Source organism: Aythya fuligula, chromosome 7 (genome assembly GCF_009819795.1).
Source record: "Aythya fuligula isolate bAytFul2 chromosome 7, bAytFul2.pri, whole genome shotgun sequence".
NCBI classification, from domain to species: domain Eukaryota; kingdom Metazoa; phylum Chordata; class Aves; order Anseriformes; family Anatidae; genus Aythya; species Aythya fuligula.
This window is the reverse complement of record NC_045565.1, coordinates 21,739,361-21,765,080: the sequence shown is the minus strand read 5'-3', so window position 1 is coordinate 21,765,080 and position 25,720 is coordinate 21,739,361. Positions and strand designations below refer to the sequence as shown.

Sequence of the window (25,720 nt, the reverse complement as noted above, 5' to 3'; positions counted from 1 at the left end):
GCGATGAGAACATGGGCTGATTGTGTTACCCGGAGGGTGCCTCTGAGTTGGTGTGGTGGTTCTTCTGAAAGTACTTGGTCTTGTGTTTGTCCATTGCCATTTTTTGTTTGTAGTCTTTGCTGCAGTAATAACATTGGAAGAGCAAAATGCTTGTCATGTTTACTGATCGGGGTCAGTAATAAAGTTTCAGTGTACTTCTGTTCACAACCCCCCGTGTAGTTAACTGAACTGAGCCTGCCTGTATAATCATTCTGCATGATAGTGTTGATAAAGGGGAAATCTCTCTAATCCCAGCCAACCTTGCAGTTCTCATGAACAGCAATGAAAACTAGATTGTTTACTGTTTTTCTTGCCTACAGTCTTCTTCGAAGAGCTAATTTTTTTATGTGTTGATTCAATAAGCCATTTGAGTGGTAGCAGTCAAGAGCAAAGAATCGGGTATAATTTGGGATGGCTGTTCAGTTGATCATAGACCTGCTTATTGAGTATTTCTCTCAGGCAGTTCCCATCCTGGAAGTCAGACCTTTAGTCTAAGACCAAAGACCTTTAGTCTTATCAAAACTAGTGCACTATAATGAAATGTTCTGGTTTTGATGAGTTGGAGTGTTTGTCTGGGGAGGATTCTCTTGCTCAATCTGGGTGTCTGGTGCCAGCTTAGATGGTGTAAAGGATCCTTGCCACTTGAGAATGACAAGGGTCTTCTATATCCCAAGCCATGTCTGCTGCCCTGTGTGCGTGACTCATCTTGAAGTGTCTCAACTGCTACTAGATGCCTGCTTGTAAGCACCTGAATCGAGGTCTTTGTGTCAGAAATATTTATAATGAACTCTGTATCAGTGTAAAAGCTCGTGGTATTTCTTAAAATAAAAAAATACTTAATTTGAACGTAATGCTGCTTGTAATGACATTGAATTGCTGTTCCAAGTTGTCTTGCTGATACTGAAAGCACTGATTGGAAAATCTCAAATTTCTCAAGTGAGAGGAGAAAAGTATCTAACTCATGGAAAAATTAATGCTTTGTAGTGATCTTACGTAGCATGAGTTCACGTATGATTGCTGTCCTGTTGATGAGATGTAGTTGTCAGCTTGCAACTTCCATATGCTTAGAGCTACTTCCATACAGCCTGGGTTGAACTGTTTTAAATTAAAACTTGCATCTGCATTATAGAGTATTTCACTCTACTATATTGATTCTGACTTAATTACATTTGTAACAGGTGTAAGCCATGCTGTGCTACACTTGTAGCACTGTTTGGCGTGAGAGGCAGAACCACATTTCGTTATAGAGCTCTTGAAGTTCTTCTTGAATGTAAAAACGGGTTTAGAGACATAGTTTGCTCTGAGAATGAAAAGCTTGTCTGCAGGTCCTCAGAATTAATTCATTTAGAAGCTTTATTTTTTATTTTTTTTCATTCTTAATGAAACAAAGAACGCAGATTTTAATTTAAAAAATTAGAGCTACTGATCAGTGTGAACTTTGCCAATGGTACCCCTTCAGCTAGAGCAGGAGAGTGCAGGCTGTGCTGGATTCTGCTGCAGCAGCACCAAAGTGTAATTAACTTAAGAACCTTAATAACCCCCAAATACTAACTGGTTGGGAATTGCATGTCAGGGAAACTTGGGGGAGGGCAAGGAATAATGACTGGCATCACTAGGAGTTAGACATCATTAGCTGTATTTACCAAATCTATTTTATTTTGCTGGAATTGAAATCTATCTATAGGGCTGTAAAACAGTAGAAAGATGTTTTGTTGTTTTACTCTGCATTTGTGTGTGAATTAAGCATATTAAATTTTAAGATCACAGATTACAACCAAGCCTACTGCTGTTAAAAACAAACAGGTTATACTGCCGCAAAATTTATGGGGTTTAGGACTGAATGTCTAGTTTTGTAACTGAGATTGGAATTAAACTTGGGTCTTTCTGAGGGTAGGCTGTCAGAGCAGTTTCCTCCTGTTTTGTCACATGAAGAGTTTTAGCGGAGGAAGTGGTCTAACTTGCACATTCTGCTTGCACTTGGCAATTGAAAGAAAGATACTTTGATAGTTAAAGGAGTGGGTGGCACTAACCAGCAAACTGCTTGAGTATGGAACACCAAAGTTTCATGGAGAGACAAAGACCAAACTGGGTGAGTTTAAGAATGAGAGAGCAAGCAAGCTGTGGTTCCTGTGCAAGGCAGTGTACTTTGCAGTGAATAATACGGAGTGTTTCAAGTCAGGTTGTGTTATTGCTGTCAAACGTGTTAAAGAAAAAATACGGGTAAATAGCTAAGTTCCTGAGGGCGTGTCGTTATTTTTGACTAGTGATTCAGAAGACTTAGATCTCCAAAGCTTTTCTTTTTCCTCTTTGACTGTCTACTTGCACAAAACATCTAGTTTAGAAATGTTTGGATTTTTCTTTTATGTAACATTAAAACAACTCACTAACTAGTAAATCATAGCAATTGGAAATTCAGTTTTATCTACAGAAATTGAAATGGGCTCACCTATTATAGTAGTAGGAAGGCAATAATGTCAAAGCTGGCAAATAGCAGAAGTGTGCTTAAAATACTAAAATGTTTTGAAATACTTTCAGTTAGAAAATACTTTTTTATTTAATGGATATCTACTTAGTATCTCTGGTTTGAAACTGTTGCATTTCTGTGATGTTTTTGCCCTCATTCTGTAGCATGGCTCTTCTGTGCATCAAATTATAAAAATTCTCAGGAATAAGTGCAGGTTAAGTGTATGAAAGAAAATACAATATGCAGTGATGGTACAGAGGGGTTTTTAAGTATTGGAAGTGATGTTAAAGGCAGTTCTGTGTAAATGTAATTAGTAGCAACAGCCTAGTGTGCCAGATACTCATCCTTTCCCTGTATTTGCTGAAACCCTGGGTATGTGTTCAAGGAAATGGAGTTGTCAGGTTGCCCGGATCCTTATTTTGTGAGGCTGATCTAGGTGAGCTTCACTGCTTTGTAAATTGCAGTTTTGTATGGTTGTGATATTTGGAACTGTATTTTTATGATTAGCTTTAAGGCTTAGAAGGGATGATTCTGATTGCACTATGCAGAATCTAGACTTGCATTCAGCAGTGAGCACATACTGCCTGATACCTCGTGGACAAACTGGGCACCCTGCGAAGAGAACTCTGACTTCCCCGCGTACAGTGGAGGGAGCAATGAACACTTGTCACTTTCTTCATTGATCTGATTGTCTAGATAGACTAACTATATTATATTTCAAGTGCCTTTTTTTTTTTTGTGGCAGTTTTCTCATACTATAACTCTAAACAAAAAATATTAACCATTGTGAAGATAGATGTTTGGACTCTTTTTCACTAATGTGAGGTTACTGTGAAAACAGATCTGCTGCTTAAATTCCTGTGTTTCATGGGAGGGCCAGAAACATCAGAATATTTTGAAGCTGTAAATACAACAACTGGTTTGGTCTTGTGTATTTCAGGTAGTTGAGGGAAAATAAGTGAAAAGTAAAAAATTCTGGTATCCTGGAAAAGCAGAGTTTGACACTACAGATCATAGGTCTTCAAAATAAATAACTCACAGTATGAATAATGGAGCCCTTTGCTTTCTTTATCTGATAGAATTTGTTGAAGATCATTTACAACCTAACAATACTTGTTTTTCAAGATTGAAAATCTTCTCAGAAGAAGGAAAGAACCTATTTCATTTTCCTCTTGGAACTTGCATAATTTTTAGAACTAGAATTATTTTTTCTGCTTACCAGATTGCATGTGCTTTTAGAACAAGTCCGCTTACTATTAGGAAAATAGGTTTGTCAGCCTGTCAGTTGACAATCTGCAGGCAAACATTTCTTCTATTTGCATTAGATAAACTGGAAAATCTGGGGGAATATAAATAGAAATGGCCAGCTAAACTATGAACAGCTTAACTTTTCCGTTTTTTTGTCAATCATTTAGGCTTGATCGTCTCTTTATTTTACTGGACACCGGTACAACACCAGTAACAAGAAAAGCAGCTGCACAGCAACTTGGGGAAGTAGTGAAGCTGCATCCTCATGAACTGAACAATCTCTTATCTAAAGTAAGCATCTTGGGGTTTTTCTGAGCTTGCTATCAGCGCGTTAATGGTGAGAACAGAACAAGTTTTCTGGGGCGTGGTTTCTGTGGGTAGAAGCAGCAAAAAAGTAGTATTCTTATGGAGCTCCCTGAAAAAAGGAGACTGAAGAAAAAGGAGACTGGTTCTTAAGCATGATGTTTTGTTAGCCCCTGAGATGGTTACATAGGTCAAGTTTCACTTTGTGTTCAGTATAGGTATTCAGTGTTTGCTGTACTTACAGATTTTCTGCTATGAAGAGAATCTCTACTACGTTTTAAGATTCTGCCCCTGCCTATAAAGATTGTTACTTGTGTGATACAGAATTAAAAATACAGAAAGCTGCATGTCTTTAAAAAGGCTGGAAAATATAAACAGGTTTGCATTAGTTTGAGACTGCAACCTGTCCAAGTCCAGTAAAAACACCAAAAATAGTTTTGCATCTGACAGCTGGAGATGGCTGAGTGAACTCAGTTCTGCTCTTAATGAACAGGTGCTCTCACCACAATTGATGGTATCAACAGAGTGGCCAAGGAATCATGAATATCAAACCACTTTCAGCGCAATAAATGTTTTTTCCAGATTTGAGGCACAGTGGTAAATTAGATGAGCATATGTAGCTGCAAGTGACCCAAGTTGGCCCTCTTCTTGGATAAAATTTTAATCTCTATTTTTAAACACTTCCTTTTTGAAAGTTAAAGAAGTTTCAAACTGTGTCTGGTACATGGAGGAAATAGTCTACATCTTATAAAGCAACGGTGAGATTGGCTGATGGAACTAAATATAACTTACAAGTTAATATTAATGTCTGGCTACGGCAAGTGTGAATGATACAGAGAGGGTTGCTCACGGCTCCTCGGTTTGTTTTCTTGGCCTTTGCTTTTGTTATTTTGAATCTTGTCTTGATCCATAGCAGTAAAAGTGTGTTATATAGAACTTAACTGATGGATGTTCTAAAAGTGTATTTTAAACAAATCTTGATTTTATTTGTTAATCTTCCTTTAAAGGTGTTAGTGTATTTAAGAAGTACGAATTGGGATACCCGTATTGCAGCTGGCCAGGCTGTTGAAGCAATAGTGAAAAATGTGCCCGAGTGGAATCCAACTCCAAGATCAAAACAAGGTGCTTCTTAAATGAATTATGTAGAGCTTATTGTAGCTTATTATGTAGAGCTTATATATCAGATGCAAACTGTCTATGATACGAGACTTCTTGAGACAGCTGTGCCATTCTGTTTAAAATGAGCCTGCCCTTTTTTTATATGCATGGACTGTAGTAAACCTCTTTGGCTTGAGATATTCATATTCAGTTACAACACGGTGCCTGACCTTTGCTTCTTCTAAGATTCCTGTGCTTCAGCTCTGTACACTCAGAATGCTTTACTGTGTATAATTAAGATGAATAATAACTAGTGAAACAGCAAAACTTCTAACCAGACAAGTTTGTCATGATATTTCTACACACTCCCTTCTTTTCTGTTCCCTTGCTTAAAGCACCTTTTTGAGAGAGGGGAAATGGTGGCTTGCAGGCAGTCTGTTCTGTTTATGCTCACTTTGCATGTGCAACTGTTGCACGATTTTTGTAAACCTTAATCATATTTGCACCCCTCCAACAGGTTTCTCCTCTTCAGCTTGAAGAGTTGCAACCTCTTCAGTCTTTCCTCACAAGACAGCTGCTCTGTCTTTTGGATAACTTTATTTGTCCTTCTCAGTGCTTTTCTTATTCTTGTGTCCTCCTTGAGATGCACAAAACTGCATCTGCATCCCTAGAGTACTGATATTTATAGTAAGTGGCAAAATGCTGTGCTTCATCATGTTTTCAGCGTTCTTCCTGATGATAGCCAGTACTTAGATGGCTGTTCTGTAACTGCCCAGTAAGCTGGTGAATACAGAAACTGACTGTAGTGCCTCCAAAATCTTTGACTGTTTACTCCCAGTTCTGAATTCAGTGTTGTTTAATCATGGCTTAGGTTCTTAATGTTGTACTCTAACTGCCATCTTGTTGCCCATCACTGCTCTGAGAGTCCTTCCTGGATTTCTTAGTGCTAGGGTAACACTGGGTTACTGGAAAGAAAGAGCTTAGTGTCACATACATGCTGAGAGAAGAGTGCGCAGTGAAATCTCCCTTCCGTTGCTAAAGACAAATAGAACTTGTTCCAACATTAATCTCTGAAGGAACTCATGGCTTTTATCTGTTTTTAACCAGCTTTAATCAGCTTTCAATCTGCATAAGGATGTTTTCCCCAACTCTGTAGTAAATTGCTTCCTTCGATTTTTAGTATGAAACCTTGCCAAAAGCTTTGTATGGCTGTTATGTCCAGTAGATTCCCTCTATCCACTTGACGAAGCTCTTTACTGATGTTGATGAGAGGGCTTTTTTCAGGAGTTATGCTGAGTCTTTCCCAGCAAACCATATTTATCTGTGTACTCAGTAGTTTTATTTATAGACTCTACCGTGTATACGTATAATGAAACGTTAACTTCTTCAGGTCTGAAGAAATGTAGGCATTGCTCATTTTGTACAGTGATCTGTATACAGTTGGACTCATTCTACTGTAAATGAACAAACTTTCATAAATAAGTGTGGGGTGAACCAGTAAACTAAATGCTGTATTTCTTGTAGGTAACAATGGTATTTATAGTGCTAGATGTAATTCAGGATGTGAGCATACTGGGTTATGTAGGCATGGGCAGTTTTTTTGGACACTAAGCTGTGCGTGACTAGGAGCCACAAGACACTAATCTTCAAGAGGGGAGGGAATACTTTGGAAGTGAATTCACAACCAAGAAGTAAGACACCTTGTGAGGAACAGCTCCCTTCTGTATCAGTGTGGAACTGTACTGTACCTGCAGCTGGACTCCTCCCCGGCTCCTGTATCCAGGGTGCCTGGCTGTTGGTCAGACGTGGTGCAGTGTTGGCATGATACTTAACGTTTGAACTATTTGTGAACAATGTGCAGCTCAAACTGCAAGGTGGTCATCTGTGTGCAGAGAAGACCCAGCAGTGCATCGGTGTCCCAAGTTTTTAAAAGCTAAATTTATCAAGGGAAAAATATTAAAAGTTTTTTTCTTTATGAAATGGAATCTTTACATTTTACGAGTCAAAATATTGTGTGCCTGGTGATTCTTTGGGGGAGTGAAAATATTTCTTCCTCTACATAACTCTTATCCTACTTCTGCCAAAACTTTGAACATTTTCATCATGTTTTCCTTAATATTATTTTCAATGTTTGTTTAGATCCAGGATCAGAAAGTCCTATGGAAGATTCACCTTCAACAGATCGGTTGCGCTTTGATAGATTTGATATAGGTCGATTGTTAAAACATGGTGCATCTCTTCTTGGATCTGCTGGTGCAGAATTTGAAGTCCAGGATGATAAATCAGGTATATCTTTATATTTTACTTGTAAACTAGAGAACTTACTGGTTTGGAGAAGTATGTGGTGTCTCTATTAAAAGTCTAGTCATCCATGGTTTCTCAGGATGCTAGGGAAATAAAAGGAAGAAAATATTGTTCCAACGTGACGGGTTTGTATTACCTTTCTTGAATTAGAGGGTGTTTGGGGGGGGGGGTTGTTTGTATTTTCTTTCTTTGGAATTATTGTGCATGTTGGGAGGAGAGTGGATACCTGAAGGAGTGGGACAGGAAAACTGGTGTTAAAGGCTTCTGTAGAGTTTCTGGAGAATCTTTTTCCTTTTTTTTGACATGCAGGAACTATGACCACTTGGATCTTTATTATAACAGTGTTCCCAATATAGCTAGTAGGATGTGTCTTATTGAAAAGCACCAAGGTTTCAAATATAGAGAGTGCATGAAAAATACTGGAATAAAACTGTCGAGGTCAGAAGGTCAAATATTTAAAACCTTCAGTGCATGTTAAGATACTTCAGAGCTATTAATTTTCAAGTCCTTAGAGGAGGTCTGCTCAATTGTTGTACAGAAGGAAATAGTTACTGCTTTGTTTTCTTCCATCCAGTGGCCACTGTCTGCATTCATAGCATAATGCAGGCCTTCCTATAGAGTATATTGTTGGGGCATTCGAATGCTATACAGACATCAGTGTTTATGGTCTTCTAGTGGAAAAGGGGCAGAATAATCTTTTTCTGCAATGAGCATGGGACATTAAGCCAGAGTTACCTAGTATCAGTTAACTTACCATTTCTCTTAGAGATCTTGTTGCTGCTTTTTAATCAGTGTACTCGTAATTTTGGTCTCCTGTAAGCAATGTAGAATATTCATATAGCACCCGTGTGATGATACCTTTTGTTTCAAGTGACTTGCTTGATATCTTTCTGCAACTTTTTAGCTGAGTTGGTTTACATCTGTAAAGTGACATAGAATTATTTTTATCTATAAGATACATACATATATATATGTGTATATATATATATGTATGTATGTATGTATGTACTTCTCTGCTCTGCTTCCAGTCCATCTTTCAGTTCCTCCACCAAAGGAAATGGTGCTATAGATAAGAATCCACTCTGGCTGCATAGCCCTGATTCACTTATTCCCTGTGCAGTGTACAGAGAAGATCAGGGAGGAACAGAACCCATGGCTTCTGATGCTTACGGCATATTCTGTTGTTTTTTTTTGTTTTGTTTTGTTTTGTTTTTTAAGCTTCACTAGTATTTTGTTGTTTGTCATCTTTTATGCTAGGTTAATAAGGTCTTCTACAAATTTCATTTCTTCTAATGAAACCCTACCTGTTCAGAAACAAGTTTTGGTTTGCGTGTAGCAAACTTACTTGGCAGGTTTATTTTAGACAGGCACTGAATTCATCTGTTATTTTTAATATAAATGTGAATACCCCACAAATTCTAGGTGTTAAGTAATTCAAGTATCTGTTTACAGAACATTCTTGAGGTAGTTTCTTTTAACTTTCTAAATGAGCCTCACTTGGCACATGAAGCTTGAGGATTAGTTTATTAACAGAATACAGCACTCTAGGAAAATCATCCTTACACATCAGTCTGCCTTGCAATTGGTAGTTTGGGCAGAAGGAGAGGAGACACTTTAGTCCTGCACGTGTGGCAAGGAAGAATGTTTCTTTAGAAAACAGGTTCTGATTCAGCTTAACTTAATGCAGAAAATTGGATTGAATGTTATTTGAGGGATTTTATTGGTGGTTCTTATTTCATAGATCTCTGTTTCCTAACAGAGGACAAATGTTTGGAGAACAAAAAGTTAAAATAAAAAATAATAATAATTAAAAAATCAACCTTAAACCTTATCAGAACCCACATGGATGCAAGTTGTGTTTAACAAAGCACTAGTTCTTGAATCAGTTGCTGGATTAATTTAAATGCTAGTTCTCTCCTTTCAAAGTGCACTTTCCTTTAAAAAAAAAAAAAAGTAAAACTTGATTTTTTTTTTTTTTCTTCTGTAGACCAAGTGTAATTTAATTAATTTCATGGCAGCTACTTTCTGTTTTAAAAATATACTTTAAGGTAATTCTGTATTTTCCACAACAAAAAGGTCTTCCTAGGATCTATGATTGGGTTTGAAATATTTTATTTATGTATTATCTAAATAGAATTTAATTCTGTGACTTCTGGTATTATTTCATTGTGCAAGACTTCACTAATAGATCTGTATGGAAATCTGACACATCTGCCTTTTTAAAAAACTTTTTAAAGGTGAAATTGATCCTAAAGAGCGGATAGCGCGGCAGAGGAAACTGTTACAGAAGAAGCTTGGCTTAGATATGGGTGCTGCAATTGGGATGAATACAGAAGATTTGTTCAATGATGAAGATCTGGACTATTCTCCTTCTTCAGTTTCACTAGTAAACAAACAACCTGTAGGTAAAACCTCGGGCTGTTTGACTGCAAGGAATAATACAGTGGGTTTACTTTATTTCAGCTTATGCAGTTATAACTTCTATATTTTTAATTATGATGATCAACATCTAACATGGTATGCTTTGGCTTCCTGAACTCTTAAGCATCATAGTTCCACATTAGTACTATTTGATGTGAAACTGCTGCTCTGAGTTTCGAATAATGGAGAGCTGGGGAGGTTGAACACAATGTGGGTTTGGGGATTTTTCAGGACCTTTGTTATAAGAATTGCTGACAATGAATGACTTCTCTTTCAGACTCTTCAGGCTGCTGAGTTAATTGACTCAGAATTTCGAGCTGGTATGAGCAGTAGACAAAAGAATAAAGCCAAAAGAATGGCTAAGCTGTTTGCAAAGCAAAGATCCAGAGATGCAGTGGAAGCTAATGAGAAGAGGTATAATATTGAACTGTTTTGCTCTTTTTTCAGCCAAGCTTGAATTGTAATTTGATTTATCTGTTGACAAACTTCCTACAGTCTTTGCCTCTGTCGTGGTTTAACCCGGCTGGCAGCTAAACACCACACAGCCGTTCGCTCACCCTCCCCCCTCCCTCTCTGGGACGGGGGAGAGAAATGAAAAGCGAAGCCCGTGAGTTGAGATAAAGACAGTTTAATAAGACAGGAAAATAATAACAACAACAATAATAATAATAATAGTACTAATAATAATGTGCACAAACAAGTGATGCACAATGCAATTGCTCACCACCCGCTGACTGATGCCCAGCCTAACCCTGAGCAGTCCGGTCCCCCTCCCCCGGCTAGCCACCCCTATATATTGTTTAGCATGACGTCAGATGGTATGGAATACCCCTTTGGCTAGTTTGGGTCACCTGTCCTGGGTCTGTCCCCTCCCAGCTCTTGCTGCACCCCCAGCCTGCCCGTTGGCAGGACAGAGCAAGAAGCTGAGATGTCCTTGGCTCAGTATAAGCACTGCTCTGCAACAATTAAAACATTGGGGTGTTATCAGCACTCTTCTCATCCTAAGCCAAAACATAGCATTCTACCAGCTACTGGGAAGAAAATTAACTCTGTTCTAACTGAAACCAGGACAGCCTCTTAATATTTTATGTGGTAATTGTGTTGATGGTAGAACACAACTGTTGTACTCATTCTCCGTTGACTCTATTAAGAACCTGGCTGTAGAGGAGTCTTGGAATAATGCAATGGTGTAGTTAAAAACTTATGTTTTGTCCCTAATAGTAAATATGTCTTGAGAATAATTCATAAAAATGGGAGAATTATGAAGATGATGATAATGAAAAATCTTAGACATAACTTTCCCATGAATGGTATGTTTTTCATCGCGGTAGTTTAGTGACACATTATTGGACCTTCTGTATTTATAATAAGCAGTAAACAATATTTTTCCTTAGTTTTATTTAAGAATTGCTGTATTTCTTGGAAATGGCTGAAAAGATTGTCAATTTGCCTCCACACTGAATTTTGTTACCCGCAACTGTACCTATTGTGCGTGTTTCAGGTGATAAACTTCTTTATTTTGCATTCTTGCCACACTTTATTGTATCTGAGACTTCAGTTGTAGAAGTAATTGTTTCCCCTAAAGCATACTTTCTGTTCATAAGCTTGTATTTGTTCCTTCTCAGCAATGACAGCACTGATGGGGAACCAGAAGAAAAGAGAAGAAAAGTTGCAAATGTTGTCATTAACCAACCTGCCACAGACTCAAAAACACTGGTAGAAAATGCTCCAGAAGAGGTATGATGTGCTGTTCTGCTGTTAGCAAAAATGATCATTCCGTTGTTTAGTAGAGTAACATTAAATAAAACTTCCTTATGCTCCCAAATTCTTTACTCATTTTAGTATTCTGAAAAGGAGTAAACAATGTCATTGCCAACTGTATGTAGTGAAGCTAATGGACTTTGAACTGTGTACAGCATTGACAGGAAAACATGTTTAATCTTCGTAATAGTCTATCCAAGTGAACCTGAGTAGGTGGATTACAGGTGTCAGACCTGGATATTGAACTGTAAAACTGTGCTAAACCCTTAGATAACAAGATCACACAGTCATAAATATTTTGATCTAAATGCTTGTGAGTTATATCTTGAGTAGTTTAAGACTTAAACAATTCCTTAGTCTTAGAAGAAATTTGCATTTGCTTCAATCAGCTGAAAAATTGTTGGAAATGCTATACCTGAATACAAATAGTGCATAAAAGTTTATTTTATAGAGACTTTATCTTGATTAAGTTTGAAGTAAGGTTTTCCAAACACAGCTTAGTAACTAAATTCTTATTTGCATTTTCACAGCACTGTTTTGCATTTATGAAAGATTAATGACAACTGCAGACTGAGTACCTGCTGGTTGTTCGCCTTTTAAATGCTTTATCTTTATGATGGCATGAATTTCCTCATGTTAGTATCATAATTTCTTTTCCAAAGCCTCGTCAACTTCCTTATAAGAAGTTTGGAGGTAGTGGATATACTCCTGGATTTCAGAAATGTGGAATATGTCTTATGAGGTGCTTATTAGGAGTGAGGATGGTGCTTACTACTTGATTATTGACCTAATTAGATTATCTAGTGTAATTTCAAAATGGGATTTGTCTACTACACTTTTTAAAGGCAAAGTTCATAAATTTAGAGAGTTGCTAGAGAGGATATGAGCCTTTAATCTTCTGCCATAGTGTGGTTCAAAAAGGAGACTGGATTCCAGAACTTCAAACTTAATTACCCTAGGGAAGAGGTTACGCTTCTACCAGCCAAACTTCACAAAACTTTTAAAATATCCAGTGCCAATCAGCAAAGTTTCTGAAGAGTGGAAGAAGTTATTTTATTTGGTTAAGCTTTGGAGGTGTTTGTTACCTTTGTGTATCTACATAGCATACAGCGTAAGAAATGTTCGCCTGATCCCTTTCTTTGTTAGTCTCATACTTACTTTTTATGAATTTAGGCAAATGAATGGCCTCTCGAAAGTTTTTGTGAAGAGGTGTGCAACGATCTCTTTAACCCTTCCTGGGAGGTAAGACACATACAGTATCTGAAGTCTAAGTTTGAGGAAAAAGTAGATTTAAACAGAAGTACAGAAATCGTATGCTTAGGACTTGAGGATTTTGTTTTAGGTATCAAAAATTATGTACATAGTAAATATAGATGACAAAGTCGAGAGCAATCTGGTTTAGAGAAATTAACTGTTTCTTTCTAAGACTTATTTAAAGGGGAAATAACATGAGAATTTTGGAAATACTGAAATTTGAGCAAAAAAAGTTAATTAAAACAGGCTTGGATTTATCAAGAATTTGTGGAATACTGTGCAATTGTTGCTCACAACAGTGGCATGCATGTTTGTCTAATGTTCAGTTAGAAAAGGGAGAAAAAATCACTTTAACAGTGAGTAGAGTACAAAATTGTTGTTTGTTCCCTTCATTTATAAAAAAAGGAATGTTTAAGTTTTTTTAAAAAAGCTATCTAATACCAACTACAAAAACTATGTATTTGGTTGCCTTGTGAACTTGTTTTCAAGATTCAGAACTGTTCTGCTCATGCTTTTATTCAATCTCCACTATTTTCCACAAACTTTTCTATGAATTCTAAGCAAAAATATGAAGTGGCTGACAGCAGACTTTCTTCCTTGAACAGAAGATGGGAATAACTGTTGTGAACTAACCTCAATTTTGTCATAAGAAAGTTAACCTTTTGAAAGATTAAATATTAGCAGTAACTAACGTGCTTAGGCATTATCTGTATCACAGGTTCAGTGATATCAAGTTGGCTCTGCCTATACTGACCTCAAACTTGGAAACACAGAGATAAGTCATACACAGCCTGTATGATTATTTTGGGCCCAGAAGAAGGGTAATTACGTTCATGTGGCACATCACTGCATCTAAACTAATAAACCTCATCCTATTTGAAAGCAGGCAGTTGAAGTCAAAGTCTGCTTGTCTTCTGAAATTCAGACATTCTTATAGCCTTCTTATTATATTTGATATAGGGCACGCACGTCTGAATTAAGGAAGTAGATCAATACAAAATCATTCTTATGATATGTTCTTGATGGAAAAACAGGTTAGACTACCTCAAAATAGATGTTTATAAATGACCCTCTGGCATCTTCTTGCAGTGTCTATAGGCAGCCTAGGTGACTATTTTAGTGCCTAGCTTATAGGCAGGTGAAGTCACATGAGATGAATCCTACTACTGGTATTTCCTTTATACATTTGTCTTTCTTGCTGCTGTTCCATATTTTGAGAAGCTTGAGAAGTTAACTAGCAAAGTGTTACTTTCGGTTTGTGAAAACTAGTTCATAAGCAATCCTGGACTGTATGAACAAGTGATCAACAGTCGAAATAAGTTGAAAAGTTGATTAACAGCTGAAATTTTAAGACTATGCTCTCTGGCTGATCTTTATTGTCTTGCTTATAAATTTTACCAGCAGCTACAAGCTGTGCATATTTCAGTTTGCATTTCACATAAAATACTCTGATACTTAGAGAACCTACCAACCACTCATCTCTAGTTGTTACTATCATGAAACGAAATGCAATAGTTTTCTACTAGCAACAGGCATGTATATCAAATACCCTTTGTTAAAGAAAAAATACAGAATAAGTTCTACGCAAACCTATGTAAAGGCCTCTCAATGAAAACCCAGTTAAAATGTTGCATACACAGAGGTTTAGTGTGCTGGCTTTTCTTGATTAGTCTGTTGTATCCAGTTAGGGATCAAAAATATGAGAAACAGGTATTGTTGTAGCATATCTTTGTACTGCTTTTGTGTAACTTCCAAAATTCTTCCTAGTGCATTCAACTGCTTGGTGGGAACATATATGTGGCTATAATTTTCTTTCTTGTGTCATTTGTTCACTTCTTTTTGTAATGTTTAGCCAATCATGGTAGGTTTGTAAACTATGCAGAAGAGTAATTCTCAGACACTCATTTTGTGGACCCCAGGATACTCACTGGGGGTCTAAATTTTGTTTAATAAATACAAAGTTGACTAAAAATGCTGCTTTCCTTTAGCTTATGAACTTACTATAAATGGTTAATTTGCGAGCAGTCCTTGTGCCTCTTCCTTCTCACAAAGTCAAAAATTGCAATGATTTAGAAACTAACTGCCAGAGCCTATTTGGTAATTCCTGAGATTCATATAAGGTGACTTCATTGATATTTGTTAATCTTTCTCCAAAAACTAGTGTTTTGTAACATAGGGAAGTAAATCTAAATGAAAACTGCCTTTACTGGCTACGTTACTGCAGATATGATAACATTTCTCTGTTAGAAAGTGGAAGCAATTCTTAATTGATTCTGTCCATAAACTGACAAATATTTAATAAATACTAACTTGTCCAAAAACTTGGTTTTTGTAAGTACATCATTTTATCTAATAAGATACTACCTTGTCCACAACTCTGTGGAATACCACTAATTTTACAGCATTGCACGTGTCTCTATTAAGAAAAAAAGATGTTGGGGAAAAAAAAGGTGTTAATGTCAATTATACGGTGTTTTCAGTTAAACAGTGGATTTTTTTTTATCTTCTGTTCCTAAGTATTTTAAAATAATTCACGTTTTATTTCACTTTTCTAGGTTCGACATGGTGCAGGTACTGGACTGAGAGAGATACTTAAAGCTCACGGTAAAAGTGGTGGTAAAATGGGAGACAGCTCTTTAGAAGAGGTGAGTTAAGAAATCAACATGACTGGAAAATTAGATTTAGCAAACTGACTTCTTAAAATACTTAATCTTTGCAGGAGGTGGGTGATATTGTGGGAATATAAACCATGAGATCTGTCTGATCAAAATAATATGGATCAAATCGCTACATCCACTGATGAAATGCTAAATTCCTTTTAAAAAGCCTGTAGAAAACATTCTACTGCATAACCAACCATTAATATGTGGGCTGTGTGTAAATTTATTAAATACTAACTTCCATACTAGAAAAGTATTAGTTACGGGTCATGTTAGAGATGTGCTGAAACAAAATTCACTATTTAAGTTGATTATGTAACTAGGTTCAATGAAGTGTCTTAGGCCATCTGATTTTATTCACTTAAATAGTAAGCTGCATATCAGTCTGGTTACTTTATTATGAGTGGAAGTATTTAAGCAGTTTCTATGTATTTAGAAGGAAAACACCTTTTTAAATTTCTTGACAGTAATAACTTGTTTGCTAATAATGAATCTCATTCAGATTCATACAGAATATTCATACAAAAGCAGCAGGGAAAGCTTATAGTTTAGAGAGTGTTGAAGAATGAGGAGATGTATTTTTCATATGCAGATCAAACTACTTTAGCATGCTTTGTGTATGGGGAAAGCAGGTAGAAGCTGTTATCTTTCCTTGCTTCCATGTGGATTGCGTTTGTTCCATGGAGATTGCGGAGTAATAATAACACATACTGCAATGATAAGATACTCTGATCAGTTTCTTATCTATTTATGGAAAGGGACCGTGTACTCCAGGCTAGCTTCAAAGGCTGCTGTGCATGTTACATGCAAGTTATAATTCTTCGACCTTATATATGAATTCTGCGATACAATCCATAATATGGTGATAATTTTGTTTATTAAAATTATAGTTTTCAAGGGAAATGCTGATCTAGTAGGCAAACAATGGAGATGGAGAAAGATGATGTCAGAGTAGTTCCTTTTATAGGGCTTCTGCTCTGGGGTTTGGAGTTACAAAGCTATAGGGCCTCTAATTAACAGATGCCAGAGCCTCAAGACAAGCTCGGGCTAATTACTTTAATCTGGAGGAGACTTGACTGAAATACAAGTTCTTTTCGCTTGGTCTCCCACATCGGAGAAGTCCTGCTTCATAGTTCATGTTTATTTGTAAACATTCTTCAAACGCATTAATTGATTTGCCTGGGACGCATTGACATTACTTTGTACAGATTATCTAAGTGACCTTACCTTTGTGTGTTGCATGGGGATAAAATCATCTGTCTGCCTTACATGGTGCTTTCCAGCCTTTTGATTAAAAGTACTATGTGTACCATTGTGATGTTTGTGATAAGTCAGGGCAGAGCTGAATTAGTGCTGACTATTCTGCCTTGATTATCTGTGCAAGATGACTGTATTCAGTCAATTTAAACATATGCTGGGATTCCTTTTTGATATAAATGTAGTGAATGCAAGCATGTCAGATATCCTCTACGAAAAAATAGTCAGTGTTTGTTTTTTCCTCTTTTTACAGATGATCCAGCAGCATCAGGAGTGGCTGGAAGACTTGGTTATTAGACTTCTTTGTGTGTTTGCATTAGACAGATTTGGAGACTTTGTTTCAGATGAAGTAAGTTGTCTGAATGAACAGGTAGATCAGCAGACTTTGGCAGATTATACTGCAGCAGATCAGCTGTGCTTTGTAGACTGATACTGCATGTGCCTGCTTTAACTGCTATGAGATGCTTACTACAGAGTAATAGATATACAAATTTCACCTCATATAGTAGTTTTGCTCACCTGATTCTACTCATTGATTTATTTTTAAGTCAAATTTCATATTGAAATACCCGTTTCCTCATTTATTTTATCCTAGGTGGTAGCACCAGTACGTGAGACTTGTGCTCAGACTTTGGGAGTAGTATTGAAACATATGAATGAAACTGGAGTTCATAAAACTGTCGATGTTCTCCTGAAGCTGCTTACACAGGAGCAGTGGGAAGTGAGACATGGTGGTCTCTTAGGAATAAAATACGCTCTAGCGGTCCGTCAGGTAATAACCTTCATGACAAATTGTAGAGAGCTTTGGAACAGAAAGCTCTGTTCAGAGATGAGGATGTGCCTGAACAATGGGTTGATATGATAAAACTACTTGTTTGCACTGGATTCTCATGTGGATTAAGATGTGTGACTGCATCTTTATCATCCACGCTGCAGAAATTTGCAGGTTTATATCAACACAGTTGTATTGTTACAACCTTATTAACAGTTACTTGCACAAAACAGATTATAAATAGAGGCTGCACCTGTCTGGTTTTGATCATGCTTTCATATGCGAGGTTAACAGAGCCCTGTGCTACAAGAAGTTTAGTTTATTCATCATATTATTCTGCAAACACTGGGTTTTGCTTACACAAAAACTGAACAAAGTTAAAGTTCATTCAAATTTATAACCTAAGTTTTATTTCATGAATGGTACCTTCAAATATTTAGATTGTATTCTTGGACCTGTGCTTTCTGGTTATATAACAAAGAGGTTTATTCACACACGTAAAGTACATTTTATTTGTTTAGTGCATTATGTGATTTTAAGTTTAAAGATTATTTTGATCGTTTTGGCAGGACATGATTGACACGTTATTGCCTAAAGTGCTACCTGCAATAATTGAAGGTCTCCAAGATCTGGATGATGACGTCCGAGCCGTTGCTGCAGCATCTTTAGTACCAGTAGTGGAAAGCCTGGTCCACCTTCAGTCTCAGAAGGTGACTGAGCTGTTTTCCATTGATTTTTTGATCAAAAATTGTTGCTTTTGGTCTGAGCAAAGAAAATAACATAATTAGCACTTGGATATTTTTCTTCTCTTTTTGTAAACTTTTTCTGCATACTTGTCTAGGTCCCTTTTATTCTTAACACTTTGTGGGATGCACTCCTGGAGTTGGATGACTTGACAGCTTCCACAAACAGTATCATGATCCTTCTTTCTTCCCTTCTGACATATCCTCAGGTCCGCAAGTGCAGGTAACTTTTTAATTAGTATTACTCCAGTAATGTATACAGTATGACTATCACATTATTTTCAGATTGGGATAATCAAAATTGCTTTAAATTACATAGAAGGAGATGCTCAATTTAAATCCGTAGTTTAATTTTACTCTGTCTTTTCCTCAAAGGGAAGGTTAGGACAGTGCTTCTAGTTTAATTCCATTAGTAATAGGCACCAAAATAATTAAAAAGTAATAGATATTGTTTATATGTGACTTTTTTCCCCTCCCTCCTCTGGTTGTATTGGGTATTTCTGTAAAGCATATTAGCCACACTCACATGGTGGCCTTGTCCACAAACATTTGTCTGCTTCTGTTGACAAACTCCAAATAAGTGAGCAAACTATTTACATGAAAACACATGCGCATGCCTGTAGAACATTACTATTAGAACAGTTCTAAAGAAAGCTACAAACTTGAAAATTCACATCAGCAGTACAGTTGATGACTGATGAAATGTCGATAAAGCAGTAGGTAAACTAAGTTACTGGAATGTTCACTGAAGAAAGCAGGGGAAGATATTAACTGCTTGTCATTATGTATGAATTCTTTTTTGCCCCTTTTTCAGAGGCAAGTGCCTTCCTTCCTTATTTCTTAATATTAACTTTTTTTCTGGAAGATAAATTCTTAATTGCAAAGAGCAGTTATTGTTAGCTTTTTGGAACAGTAAAACCCTTGAAGTTTGAAGACAATGCTGCTGTTCAGGATTGTCAAACTAAAGGAATTGCATGTTAGTATGTTAACATTTTTTATAATATATACATTAAACCTGCAGTATTTGCACTCTAGACATCTCGCCTTTCACATCCTGAATGATTGTCACTGCTGAAATTGTTTTTTGCACAAATACAAAATTAAGAGTAAAGTTCTGTTGCTAACCCCATCTGTAATTCAAAACATACTATGTGTATCAGTTAATGTACAAGTTCACACAAAAAAAAAATAAAAACAAGCTTGGGTCTTAACTCATGCCTAATAATAAATCTAAAACTAAAAATATTTTTTTCCTAAATATTTGAACAAAGGTCTAAGTATAATCTAGGAAACTTCCCCATAAAAACACATGCTTAAATCAGCTAGTGCTTTATACCAGTAAGAAAAACACTCTATGAAAAATAATGATGCTGACTCAAACTATTTAAAATGTTTAAGTTGTAGTCATTTGATCCTTCACTTAAAATTACCCAACATATGTGACAATACTTTTATTTTTTTCTCCTTTTCACTGCATCTTCATCTCTATTTCATGTATTAGCATTCAGCAGTCACTCACAGTGTTGGTCCCACGTGTGTGGCCATTCTTGCATCATACTATATCTTCCGTACGAAAAGCAGCACTGGAAACATTGTTCACACTTCTCTCTACTCAAGACCAGGTAAGAATTGGAGATACTAGCATTTTATTATAGTGCATATTGGAATCTTCTTGATCATGATATTCCTGTTTCAGAGCTCTTCAACATGGCTGACTCCAATTTTGCAAGACATGTTGAGACACATATTTCAATTCTGTATCTTGGAAAGCAACCAAGAAATTCTGGATCTTATTCACAAGGTATCTGTATGACTTATGACCTAGATATATACTGATAGTGTATCTACCTCTTTGTATCCTATGTTCTTTTGTGCCAATAAAGCATAATCTGTTCTTGTTAATTATTTGTAGTCCATCTATGTGATGCAGACTGAAAGGCAGTAGAATACAGAGTGAGCAGAATAGAGTCTGAACAGAAATGGAATAGAGACTGAAAGGGAGCAGAACGGTTCCGTCATTTTTATCAACATGTATGTGATCTTACAAAAAACACAAAATTGTCATGATCTGCACTATGTTTCTTTTCCCAGGTATGGCTGGAACTGTTAAATAAGGCATCTGTACAGTATGTGGTTGCAGCTGCTTGTCCGTGGATGGGAGCCTGGCTCTGCTTAATGATGCAGCCATCTCATTTGCCAATTGACTTAAATATGTTGCTAGAAGTAAAAACCAGATCAAAAGTAAGTAAAACGTGACCTCATTAAGTGTTATGGGGAAAACAGGAAAGTGATTACCAGGCACAGTAGTAGAGACGTTTTCTGAAAGTGTTAAGAGGGAAGTAGTGTTGCCTTCCCACAACTGCAAATGTAACTGATGTTGTAGACCCCGGTTCTGTAGAGCAAAATAGTTCTCAAGTCGTCCATGAGAATTCAGAGTTTGGTCATGTAGTATGCTAAATGGGGATCTTGTATTTTACAAGTATTTACTTGGTTCTGTATCTACAGTGATTTCTTCAACAACTGTTCACAGGATTAAGTCTAAAGCATTACTTTATTTCTGAAGAAGATACTGGAAGAGACTTCCTTTTTGCTTTGTGTGGACTGAAGTTGTTAAGTTACGTGTTAAGGATTAGTATTAATTTTCAAGTGAAGGGACAGTATCTTTTGTTTAATGGGACCAAACCAAAGTATTAATGGAGAAGGGATTTATAATAATTAACTACTTTCAGAAGTCTGTTATGGGTTATGTTCTGTTCTGGTTAAATGTTCTGGGTTAGTCCAATTTTTGCAGGGTATGATTAGTATTGGAAATGTTATGGAATATGAATTCATCTTTTCTATTGCTTTATTTACGTTAAACCTTTCCCAACTTTATTCCGCAGGAAAAGGCAGGTACTAAACTGCGTCAAGGTCAAACCCAGAATAAGGAGGTGATTCAGGAATATATTGCTGGGGCAGACAGCATTTCAGAAGATCCAGCAACCAGGGATTATGTTGTCATGCGAGCTCGGATGATGGCAGCAAAGTCAGTTTACTGGAAATCTGAAAAAATATTTAAAAGCGATTTATCTTTTTTTGTTGCACAATGTTTTTGCTATAATCTAATTACATAGACTTTTTGGCATCTTCATTTTGAATCATTAATTGATGATTAATTATAACATTGAAGCAACTGCTATTTCTCCTTTTGTCAGGTTGCTGGGAGCACTCTGCTGTTGTATTTGCGACCCAGGTGTAAATACCGTTACTCAAGAAATAAAGCCAGCTGAATCATTAGCTCAGCTACTGCTCTTCCACTTGAATTCTAAATCTGCCTTGCAGAGGATTAGTGTTGCATTAGTAATCTGCGAGTGGGCAGCCTTGCAAAAGGTAGGATGTTTCTGCAGCAAAAATAAATTTGACTTCACAAACTTAATCCATAGCTCATCATCTGCTACTTCAGCTTGAAATAAAATTTCAGTCTATAAGCTAAAATGGTATTTGTACAGCTAAATGTTAAAATCTTGATAGCTAGACAATGCAGGAATAAATTATGCCACTCTAGTAGCTAAATGCCAACTGTTAGAACTGTGAACAGTAAATGTGTTCACATTTCTTCTACAAATTAGTCTATCCAAAATGCACATTATGAGGTCAATGCTTCCTTTTAACATGACTGTCTTTCCTATGTTCACGATCACTCCAGTTCTAGTGACATACTGAGAGTTCTGTTCATAATCCGTAATACTTTTAATATGGATAGATAAAAGTGTTAATGGTCCCTCTGGAACCTGGATTTCCGTAGCTAGGTTCTGCTGTTTATTACTCAAATCTGAACAAAAGAAATCTTGATTACTCAAAAATGCAAATTATGTGTCTTTTCTGTTACAGGAGTGTAGAGCTGTGGCCATTTGTGTGCAACCTCGCTTACTTGGGGTCCTTTCTGAACACCTCTATTACGATGAAATTGCTGTTCCTTTTACACGAATGCAGAATGAATGTAAACAACTCATTTCACTATTTGCTGATGCACATATTGATATTGGAAACAGAATAAATTGCAGTGTATTTACAATAGATCAAGCAAATGATCTGGTAAGTAGAGGCATGCCTGCCCTTCATTCAAATCTATTACTGTCTTGAAATACATATTCAGCATAATTATTACTTTTAGAAATTGTATGATGATTTCATACTTCCTTTGACATGAGATGTGTAATAGATAGCACACCCCCCCCACACACACACTGCAATGTTTACGGACTATACCAAAAATTAAGCAGAACGCAAGTTTGACTATTGAAATCTACGCAGAACAAAGTAGCTAGAACTGTTGCAAACCATTGTCAAAAGACTAGTAAATAAACTGCAAATTCATGTGAAGGGAGCTTTCTAAAAGTTGTTATATTTAAAAGGATTTTTATTTCCACCTGTCTGTTAAATTGCTCTTTTTTTTATATATCTGAAAACATCAGTGTTAGATGTGCTTTACATATAAAAGGTAGCCCTTGATGTGAAAAGTTCTGTAAGCAAAAACAGCTGATAATGTTGGGGCAACAGATTAAAAGGCTTTTGTTCCAACCCCAAAATGGATTCTTAAGCAAAGAGAAAAAAGACCATGGATAGATAAGGTAGGATATAAATGAAAAGCTTGTAGATTTGAAAGCCCACTAAATTAAAGGTGTCTGGGGTGGGAAAGGTGTGTAGATTTAGAGGAATGAATGAATGGGGATGGATGTGGTACAGTTTTCTGGGGAAAGAAAGGCAATCAAGTTCCTGGACGGAACTTTGTCTGTGCGACTGGGATGCTGGGGATAAGTAGGAGAATAATGTTTAAGATTTTATGATTATGACCATGATGAGACTGTAGGAAGATGCTGGATCTTCAGATTCTCAAACTAACACTTTTGTAGCGATGTGTTGTGGTTTAACTTGTAAATCTCAACCAATCTTTAAAGTTATAGACAATTGTGTAATGGGCTGAAGGGATTTTGGCAGCCAGTTTTATGGCTGCCATCTAAATTGAGTAGATTCCCAAGGTGAAGATGTAATCATAAAAGCTTGTAGTATGTGAAGTACAGGAGTTTTCATATACCTCAACTATTTACTCGTCAGTCTAGTAATACAGCTGCTTGACTGATGTATGTATATTCAAAAGATACCTGTTGTGGATTTGAAGACTTCAGAAAACGCATACCACACCTGCTTTCTTTTTTTTGTGGCTGTCTTCTGCTCCCGTTTCAATTCTTCAGATTTCCTTAAAAAACACAGACAAAGTCAACTCTGTTGTAGTATGTGTCTTCATGAATTAAATTGAAAAATGCTGTGCTTCTCGTAGCACATTTTCTGCATCACTTGGTCATTCCAGCCATCAGGGTCACGTGGAGTAGAACTTAAGGCTTCTACAGTTTATATATAAGTATTGGGTTCATACTGCTTCATAGTTTAAAAAAAAAAAAAAATCTTGACCCAAACATTTAAAAGGCAATTAAAAAAACAAACAACAAACAAACAACTCTTAGACTAGCCCTCAAAAGCTGCCATATTTCATGTACTTTAGAGTCCAGCTGTCCTATCAGTAGAATAAGCTCAGTGTTTCCATGACTTCACAGTGCTTGTGATCCATTTCCTGTGACAAATTTAAGCAACAATAGTCATGCAGCTGGAGGGAGGAGGGGAAATAAGGCAAGTCCTGCAACTGCTGTACTCTGTTGACTTTTTCCTTAGATTTTATCCCAGCCTGTCTTGCCTCAAAGGAAAATCAGCTTAGAAATAACTTCTGCATGCACAGAACCTTACACATCCTTTCTGGCCTATTGTATTCATAGCATGTTCCTCATCACTCTATCTTTTTCTTATTGATAAACCAAAATATCTGGATAGATCTGGTGGGTATAGGATACATTTTGGGAAGTATCTAAACCTCTTCTAGCTTTCACAATCCAGAATTAAAATGTTTTTAATATGTCTACTTTTTTCCCTTGAATTGGAAGTTCAAGATTCCAGAAACTAAATTTTGGAGCATTTCCTGTTATTTGCTGGAAAATTTGAGATGAAAACACCTGTTGAAATGACTCTTCTACCATGAAAACTATGGTGTTTAGAGATTATCCCATTTTATAACGAAACAGATTTGTAACTTTTTCTTCCTCTTTATTAGGTTACTTCTGTTTTCAATGAAGTGACGTCATCCTTTCCTTTGAATCCTAAACTTCTACAACAGTTGGACAGTAAAAGACAACAAGTCCAAATGACTGTTACAGAAACAAATCAAGAGTGGCAAGTGCTGCATCTGCGAGTCCACACTTTTGCTGCATGTGCAGTTGTAAACTTGCAGCAACTTCCAGAAAAATTAAATCCTGTTATAAAACCTTTAATGGAAGCTATCAAAAAAGAGGAGAATACATTAGTACAGAACTATGTGGCTTCATGCATAGCAAAGTTACTTCAGCAGTGTACAACGAGGTCTCCTTGTCCCAACTCAAAGATTATAAAAAATCTCTGCAACTCCCTCTGTGTGGATCCACATCTTACCCCACTGGCAGCGTGTCCTGCACAGCCTCAGAGTAGCCATGAAAATTCAAAAGGTATGATACTGCTGAGATCTTAACAATATGCCCATGCTTGTCTCTGAACTGTTAAAAATGAGTGAGTCATGCTTTCAGTGTTTTTAAAATGCTAGCAACTAAGTCTTCATTTATTAGTAATTACTTCATTCAGGTATCTTGCAGTTGCACAGAGTGTATAGGTTAATGCTGTATGTATTTTTCATAAACTGTGTATAAAAGACTAGTTCTGACTTTGTTATTTACTGTTGTTCACCTATCATCATCAACTTCATTTACCTGCGATACGAAGCTTTTCATTGAAACTGCATCACCATGGAACCAGAGAGTATCTTGTCAGTAGGAAAAAAAAATCTGACTTGTGTTATGTTCTGTAGTCTAGTAGAAAGATGAGTGTTTGAAATGGACAAAAAATCCTGCACATACTACGGACATGGGCTTTCTTTAGATGACAGTTCATTGCCAAAAATGTACGGATTAATTGAACAATGCAAATTAAAACCATTAAAAATACAATGTTTTTTTAACTAACTTTAAGGTTTTACCATTATACATTTTATTTTTTTCATAACATATACATCTTCATCTCAGAGGAGTAATACATTGATATCTGATTGAAAATTAAACCAATTAAATAGAAACATCAACAAACCAAAAGATACTGATGGCATCAGTATATTTAAAAACTTGTGCAAAGGTTTCTTATTTGACTGAAGTCTTACTCTGTTTCTTGATGAGCAAGAATTCATCTGGCAGTTTGCACACAAATTTCCTTGTCAAGTCTTTAATATGCTCTTAACAGAGTAATTCTACTCTGTACTTGTTATTTTTCTGTCCCTGAGGATGATGAT

The 25,720-nt window shown here is 36.5% G+C and overlaps 1 protein-coding gene across 1 annotated transcript in view; it reads left to right on the top strand.

Annotated features, from left to right (window-relative positions):
• The window catches only part of BTAF1 (B-TFIID TATA-box binding protein associated factor 1), a 46,545-nt gene that overhangs the window by 6,074 nt on the left and 14,751 nt on the right, over positions 1–25,720 (top strand). Inside the window, exons 2-20 of the mRNA XM_032191028.1 lie at positions 3,919–4,042; positions 5,062–5,176; positions 7,292–7,438; positions 9,694–9,857; positions 10,155–10,291; positions 11,503–11,614; positions 12,812–12,880; positions 15,448–15,537; positions 17,063–17,158; positions 17,405–17,581; positions 18,151–18,291; positions 18,423–18,547; positions 19,826–19,946; positions 20,021–20,125; positions 20,416–20,565; positions 21,207–21,349; positions 21,519–21,693; positions 22,195–22,398; positions 24,464–24,890. Of these exons, the coding sequence (XP_032046919.1) occupies positions 3,919–4,042; positions 5,062–5,176; positions 7,292–7,438; positions 9,694–9,857; positions 10,155–10,291; positions 11,503–11,614; positions 12,812–12,880; positions 15,448–15,537; positions 17,063–17,158; positions 17,405–17,581; positions 18,151–18,291; positions 18,423–18,547; positions 19,826–19,946; positions 20,021–20,125; positions 20,416–20,565; positions 21,207–21,349; positions 21,519–21,693; positions 22,195–22,398; positions 24,464–24,890 (2,822 nt within the window). The remainder of the gene's footprint in view (positions 1–3,918; positions 4,043–5,061; positions 5,177–7,291; positions 7,439–9,693; positions 9,858–10,154; positions 10,292–11,502; positions 11,615–12,811; positions 12,881–15,447; positions 15,538–17,062; positions 17,159–17,404; positions 17,582–18,150; positions 18,292–18,422; positions 18,548–19,825; positions 19,947–20,020; positions 20,126–20,415; positions 20,566–21,206; positions 21,350–21,518; positions 21,694–22,194; positions 22,399–24,463; positions 24,891–25,720) is intronic.